The sequence below is a fragment of the Hipposideros armiger genome, unplaced genomic scaffold (assembly GCF_001890085.2).
Source record: "Hipposideros armiger isolate ML-2016 unplaced genomic scaffold, ASM189008v1 scaffold_293, whole genome shotgun sequence".
Taxonomy (NCBI): domain Eukaryota; kingdom Metazoa; phylum Chordata; class Mammalia; order Chiroptera; family Hipposideridae; genus Hipposideros; species Hipposideros armiger.
Window position 1 is genome coordinate 1,923,766 of NW_017731643.1, and position 7,707 is coordinate 1,931,472.

The 7,707-nt window shown below is 42.0% G+C and overlaps 1 protein-coding gene across 1 annotated transcript in view; it reads left to right on the top strand.

The window, feature by feature from the left end:
* The first annotated feature begins 7,395 nt into the window (after positions 1 to 7,395).
* The window catches only part of LOC109391450 (histone-lysine N-methyltransferase SMYD3-like), a 181,885-nt gene continuing 181,573 nt past the window's right edge, over positions 7,396 to 7,707 (top strand). The window contains exon 1 of the mRNA XM_019659021.1: positions 7,396 to 7,646. Within this exon, the coding sequence (XP_019514566.1) occupies positions 7,483 to 7,646 (164 nt within the window). The 5' untranslated portion in view covers positions 7,396 to 7,482. The remainder of the gene's footprint in view (positions 7,647 to 7,707) is intronic.

Consider the following 7,707-nt stretch of genomic DNA (forward strand, 5'->3'; position numbering starts at 1 on the left):
AGCAACGAAAATAATTTTATGGTTGGGGGTCACCACAACATGAGGAACTGTATTAAGGGTCGCGGCATTAGGAAGGTTGAGAACCGCTGCTCTAGAGAGATCAGCTAAGTTAACTAAAAATTTTACAGTCCCTTAGAGGTGGCAATTAGGAGGTCAGGCCAGTTTCGGAGATGTGGTGGGGACAGAACCCTGATGGCTGTGTGTGATTTCTCTCGTGATAACCTTAGCTGTGCAAGGAAAGAAAAAGGAGACTGCAGGGTTGGCACATAAGACATTTAAACATGTTACTAGGTTATAAGAATGTCAGCTGAGAAACATTTTAACTATAGCTCAGAGAGATTGATGGTTTTTAGGAAAAGGAATGGGGTTGAAAGACCAGAGAAGCACATGATGCTCTTAGCTTAGATAAAAGGAGTTGAATATAAATATATGTAGGGGTCAAAAGATGAATTAATGCCTTACAAGTGGTATATGCTCTGAGACATATCAGGCACTGTCACTTGAGACAAAAGGGAAGAGTGAACTTAAGAAACACAAAGATTTATTAATTGCTGAGCAGAAAGGGAGGTAAAGAGGGACACTAAATAATACAGAGGGTCTCGGTAAGGATGGAAACCGAATTTATAGCAGTGTCATTCTCTAGTAACATGCCATTTTACAACTGGAACAATGGAGAATATAAGCGATTAGATTAATAAAACTTGTGTATTAAGGCGATTACTCATAGAGTGATAAATTAGTCTGATATTCAACATCTTTCCGGAGGGATGAATGCTTCCGAAAGGCAGGGCAGGGTATGACCACATCTCCTTTTGGGGAGAACATAGTTGACTGATGTCTGCAGCTTCTTTTCCCCCCGAATCCATCACTGTTTATGCCAAGGCTGCACTTCCTGCAGGCTGTTGCCAGGCAATGACTAAGCATGGCGGAGGTACTAAGGCAGGCCCCTCTGGTGACAACTCCAGCGGGCAGGTTTGGCTCAAGGACTCCCTGGTGGCCTGGCTGAACCTTCCTTGGAATTCTGCTGCGGTCTAGGACTTCTGACCCAATCTTCCTTCTCTCTCGTTCCATAGTCAGCCCTGCAGTCAGTCTGAAGCACGTGATGCTTTCTGCTCCCTTCTCTAGAAACCTTTTTACATGTCTAATCTTGTCTTACCACCTGCTTCTCTGCAGACCCAAACTAACACAGGAGTCAAGGCATATGAAAGCGACAGGAAGGAAACGGTTGAAAAAATGAGGCACGTGTTAGAAAGCCCGTTTTGTCATTTAAACTCTGATATTAAGATACCAGAGGTGGCATTGATTCCTGGTGATGACAAGGTCAGGTCAGGTACAAGCAAATCAGGATGAAGCGCTTCCAAAGATATTTTGCCAAAGGACCTGTTATTGTTGCTGGTGGCTGAAGGTGAAGGATGGTTGTCCAGCCTGTTGGAATCCCCCAAACCTGATGACTTTAGCAGAATGTTCAAATGGGATGTTGGGAACATGATCGGGTATCTCTGGAGAAAAGTTTTCACTAGATAAGTTTTCACTGAAATAGCTCTAGATAAGATCACGGTGAATAAAGATGGTATGACAACTAAGAGCTTGAGTTATTGCGATAGGAAGCTCAGTGGTATTTAAGGGTCTTTTTTGTGTGTGTTTATTTTTGGACTATTGATAATTTTCCCATAAGAAAATACTGTAGATGTTTTTCTCTAGAATTTATAAGAATGTAGTCGGTGTAAGTTCAGAAGGTGATTGGGACCACAAACAGGCACGTTCTATATTAGAAGGGTAAAAAAAAAAGTTCTGTGTTATCGTGGAATATTACCACTTGTTCTCTCTTATCACTCAATTGTAGAATGGCATTTAGCAGGTTATTTATCTGGGCCTTGGTTTTGCATGTGCGAAATGAAAAAGGTTTAACTGGGGCCTTACCTGTGATAGTCTATAATTATCTGACTATATTATCAAGTGTATCTCCTGTAGGCGGGGAATTTTCTCCTTTGCCCATCACATAAGGAAAATCTTCTGGAGAATGAAGGCAACAGAGAGACACGTTAACACATGGAAGGAGGGAGACATCATTCTGGTGACATTTGAGCCCATGGCTCCCACCATACTTGCAGCCATGTACATGTCAAAGCCAAACAAATGCCTGAAGCCCGTCAGTTTCCTTTTTTGTTTAAACTAGTATGGGATGGAATTCTATCACTTTCAACCAAGAGTCCTAATATAAATACCATCTTAATGGTACTCATCAATAGCATCCCATTCCTACTTTATTACGGGGACACTTCTGAGTCTAACTATTAAAAATTAGCACACTCCTGAAGGATGACTATGGTTGGTGACCTCTAAGCCACAAGCCTGGACCTCTGCATGAATAAAGAAGGAAGAGGTTTTTTAGTTCCGTACCCTGTTGGTATATTATTTGTATCATTCTAAGGCTTGAAATAGGAATTTTAGTTACCTGGTAAAACTTGTAATAGACTTTTAAAATAATCCATTAATTCTTGGTTAAATGTTCATTTGGTTTATTACTAAAACTGCTGGGTAATCCTGTATTAAACATTTTATAGCTAGTAATTTACCTCTTGCTAATAAAATCATGTGTTAAACTTTCAATTAGGGTTTATGGGGAATTAAGGTACAAGTTCTGTGCTCTTGGTTTTTATCTGCTCATTAAAAGCGAGAATGTAAAAGTGATTGAACAAATAGGGTGAGAAGGCACTGATTAGATTTTGGTGAAAGCTAATTAATTGTAAAGCCAGTTAGCAAGGATTTTCATTGGAAACATCAAATCTCCAGGATTCAGAGAAAGATGATCAGTTTCAGGATCTTTCCCAGGATTTCCTTATTATTTATGGTACAGAAACCTCTACACAGTAGATGATGAGCTCTCTTAACATCTTCCAGTTCTCTTTAAAATAAACTTCTTTTACTGCTTTCATACAAAAGAAGCCTCCACAGAATTTTGTGTGAAGTGCAGGACAGGACTGAGAACCTAGGGATTCTGGGCTTCTGTTTCTGTAAAACATCTAAACCATAACGTGGTCCCTCCCAGGCAACTTCAAAAAATAGTAAGAGTAGGCCATTTTTATAGTTTCTGAGTGGTCTTTGTATAGGAAATCTGGAACGTGATGCTTGTGATTTATCATTTAAGAATTCTGGAAAGAAGAACCGCCCATTTTACAATAGTTAAATGAATCTCTTAAGAAAAAAATTTAACCCTTATGTTACTGAATATGTGATTTTCAGGGTATTATGAGAATTGTATTATGCAATTGTTTATTCCATTGGTAGGAACGGATCCAAGTTTTGTGGGTGTAAGGCTTATACAATTTTAGGGAGCCCCCTTTTAAAACTGTGGAGATAACCCCCCCCACCCCCCACACACACAATTGACCTTTGAAGAATGCAGGGACTAGGGGTGCTGACAGCCCCCACCCTTCAGTAAAAATCTGAATACAACTTTTGACTCTACAGTTGGCCCTTTGCGTCTGGGGTTCAACCAACTGCAGATTGAAAACAGTATTTTTGATCTGTGGTTTGGAATCTGAAAATACTATTTTTATCTGCAGTTGGTTGAATCCATGAACACAAAACCTGCAGATATGAAGGGCTAAATGTATTTATTTTAAAAAATCCACATATAAATATATAGGTGAACCCATGCAATTCAAACCTGTTGTTCAAGGGTCAATTGTCTATGTTAACACAAAACTTACCATTTTAACCATGTTAAGAGGACAATTCAGTGGCATTAAGTACACTCACAGTGTTGTGCTACATTACCATTATATATTTCCAGAACTTTTTGATTATCCCAAATAGAAACTTTGTACCCATTAAACATTAATTTTCCATTCCCTTTTCCTCCCAGCCCCTTGTAACTGCTTGTCCATGTTTTGTATCTATGAGTTTGTCAATTCCAGGTATCTCATATAAGTGGAATGATACAATTTGTTGTTTTGTGTCCGGCTTATTTTACTTAGCATAGTGTTTTTAAGGTTCATTCGCATTGTAACGTATTAGAATTTCATTCCTTTTATATATACATGCAATATATATACATGCAATATTCCATTGTTATGTATGAACTACATTTTGTTTATCCGTTCATCTGTAGATTGACACAGGCAGTTTCCACCTTTTTGCTGTTGTGAATCATGCTGCTACAAACATTGGTGTGCAAATATCTCTTGAAGTCCCTGCTTTTAATTCTTTTGGATATAGGGGGACCTCTTTTAAGAAAAAGGATACAAAACAATGAATACAAATTTATATACAAAAGGGAATATTTGGAATGAGAAAAAAAAAGACGATAAATACCACAAACATCACAAAATCCAGAAAAATAATATTATTAACTGTGATAGAGACTGTAATACTTTTCTTTCTCCCTGCATTTTTTTTTGGCTGCATACTCTGATCAGTTCTTCATAAGACAACAAGTTTACAATATCAGTTTCTGTAGAGAGAATGAAAAGATAATTCATTCTCTAACATGGTTGATTGAAATTGGCTTTTTATTAATAGTATAAAAATTTTCTTTCAGCTTTCCAAGTAATTCTTGGTGATTCGTCATTTCTAACTTCCTCTGCAGTGTCTTGCACTGGTGGTGCTTCTCACCTACAGGCAAGCCCCTGGGGGTTCCAGCCCTTTGATCGCCCTCTACACTGTCATAGGTCTCGCTCAGCCAAGCTTGGAGTATCTGGTCCTTCCCCACTCCCTGAACCCTACCTCTGCCAGGCTGGTCCCGGGTTGGTGAATGAAGCCTGGGTCATAGTGGTTCCCAAGCAGGGGCTCATTTAGACCTTTCTCGTTGGGGTGAAAGATAACTCTGGATCATTAGTGAGGGCTGGTGGATGTGTGGTAGTGCTGACAATCTCCGACGGCCACCAGGGACTAGGGGATGACTCCCAGGCTAGGGCAGGGTTCCACAGCTTCCACGAGCGAGCCTGGGGCTGCTGCTTCCTTCCTTTGTCCACTGAGGAAAAGGCCTTGGAAAGGGGCTTTTCAAGTGAGGGACCCTGATTCTGATGTTTCCTTAGTCTCTGTCCACTGGGCCAACTAAGGAACCGAGTGACCTGCTTGGTAAGAAAAAATACTATTCATGGAGAGGACTACTTCCCAGTTCTTGAAGCCCTCTTCTTCCTCAATGTTGGGACCCAGAGACCCTCAATTCCAGGCTCAGTACCCAAGACCCAAATTAGAAAACAAATTTAAGCCCTTCCAACTTTACATTCTGTGGCTCAACATCTAGTTATCCTGGCTTCACACAGCATCTCAATAACAAGTCCTACGTTCTTTTTATGCCTTGAACCTTCAGTTAGGGAGGTCGCGCTTCTTGCTAGTGCACTGCTCACAGGCACACAGCACCACATTCAGATTCATGAGAGAAGCCACCTAGGAGAACAGGCTTCTGTCATCTGTCAAATCTGCATGCTACTTACGAGCAAAGCCTCACTTAAGAGTGCAGGAAAATGGAAGTTTGCACCCTTGAAAAGGTCCCTCACATCTGCAAAATACCTGCTGATGAAAATTCCTGATGCTCAATGTCGGCTTCTGAGATCAAAGTTGAGATGATGGTATTTCCCCTCAACATTGTATTATGAAAATTTTCAAGCATACAGTAAAGTTAAAGGAATTTAGGGCAAACATTGTATACCACCACTTGGATTCTCTTCAACATTTCACTATACTAGTTTTATAATACTTATCCATCCATTTATGCATCCCTTAATCCATCTTATTTTTGGTGCATTTCAAAGTAGCTGCTAGCAATCAGAACTGCCAGAGCTCAAGGCATCCACAACTCTGCAATGGGAGGGTCTGATACGCAGAGCCCAGGTCTGGTACCCTAACTGCAAAAGAGGCTGGAAAATGACAACATTGGTTCTGTCTCTTTAACACAGACCAAAATAGGGTGATTTAAACAAGATATCTCTCATGGAACTATCCAACCAGGTGAACAATCAAGGGTGAAGGGCTCTCCCTTTCTCATCTCATCATTTTCTGGAATATTGCTTTTTTCTTTTATGCTGGGAAATGGGATAACACCAGCCCTCCATCCAAGTTCCAACTGGTAGGAGATGAAAACCATGTACATATAGGCTAAAATAAAGTTACACTCAAGGAATGGGACATTCCTCAGATTTGGGGCGGTTGGCTTTCTGGGTCAGGGGGAGGGGTTACAAGACATACATTAGGGAAATGGATCCTGTCTGGGTAGCTGGAACCACATCCTAGAATAGGAAATGCTTGATCATCCTATCTCAGTGTGGAGTGCAGCATAATGGTTTCACTTCCAACTCGTCTCACCCTCTTTAGTAATTGGGAATATCCTATTGTAGAATTAGCCCCTGGTTCTCTGGAAGTCCTTTTGACATGCTATTTAGTTCAGTAAACATTTCTGAGTTCTTTGTATGCAGTATGCTTGATGCTAAGCACCAGTATGAGATGATTATACTAGTAGTGCTGGTAGAATGCTGTATGAAGGCATTCTCCTGTACTTACAGACTTAAAAGTTTAAACTGATAATATCGATTCCTTACATTTGTATGGTGCTTTAAAGACTTCAAAATACTTTCATAGGACTTATTCTAGTCACTCTGTAAGGTATTATCTTCATTGTAAAGTTTGGCCTTAGGTTTGGAAACATTACCTAAGGTCACATGGCAGAACTCGGTCTCAAATCCATATCTTTGAAATTCTCATTGACTGCTCTTTTTCATCACATCACAGTCCCTTCTAGACTACTATCAGGACGTGTGGAAAGTCTGCCTCTCCAGGTTGTGGGAATCAGGCTGTTACGGGACCAGAGTATGCCCCCATAGATTACTTACTAATTACAAAGGTAAAATGTACCTTTACAATGAAAAGTTCTAGCAGCCGCCACTTTAACCAACGAATGCAGTTTAGTTTTCTTAATAGTGGAACCACCTGACATTATGCACATTTCAAATGTGGTGTGATGCAATATGAAATGAAGAATATAATTTGTAGTGTGATTTGCAAAAAAAAAAAGAAAAGAAAAGAAAAAGAAAGAAATCAAGCCTCTAGCGTCTACTTGTACATGCATGCTTACGGAGAGAATGAGCAGACATGGCAAAATGCTAAGAACTGTTTTATCTAGGTTTAGGGTATACAGGTGTTCACTGCGTTGTTTTCTCAACTTTCCATTTGTATTAAAATTATAAGAAAATATTGGAGGAGAAAAATACCAGCTCTCCGCACAGAGTCGCCTTGGACGTCAGCGGCTCAGCGATCCTGGACGTACAGGTACCGTCCCTCCAGCTCCGCTCCCGCCCCGCCCCGCCCCGCCACGCCTCGCCCGCCTCCGGGCCCGGTCTGGGCATGCTCAGAGGCCCCACCGCGTTCGCCCCGCCCCTCGGCTTACGCGTGCGCGCAGGGCGCAGGCGCGCGGCTCCGCCTGCCCGCGAGAAGCCGGCCGCGGGACGCGGTTGGCGTGTGACGTGCGGAGCTTGTGTAAGGATGGAGCCTCTGAAGGTGGAAAAGTTCAGCAGCACCGACAGGGGAAATGGGCTGCGCGCCTCGGCGCCGCTGCGCCCCGGAGAGCTGCTCTTCCGCTCCGATCCCTTGGCGTACACGGTGTGCAAGGGGAGTCGCGGGGTTGTGTGCGACCGCTGCCTCCTCGGGTAGGTACGGAGCACGCCCGCCCACCTGAGTGCTGTCAGTGCGGGGTCCGGGGTGCTGGGG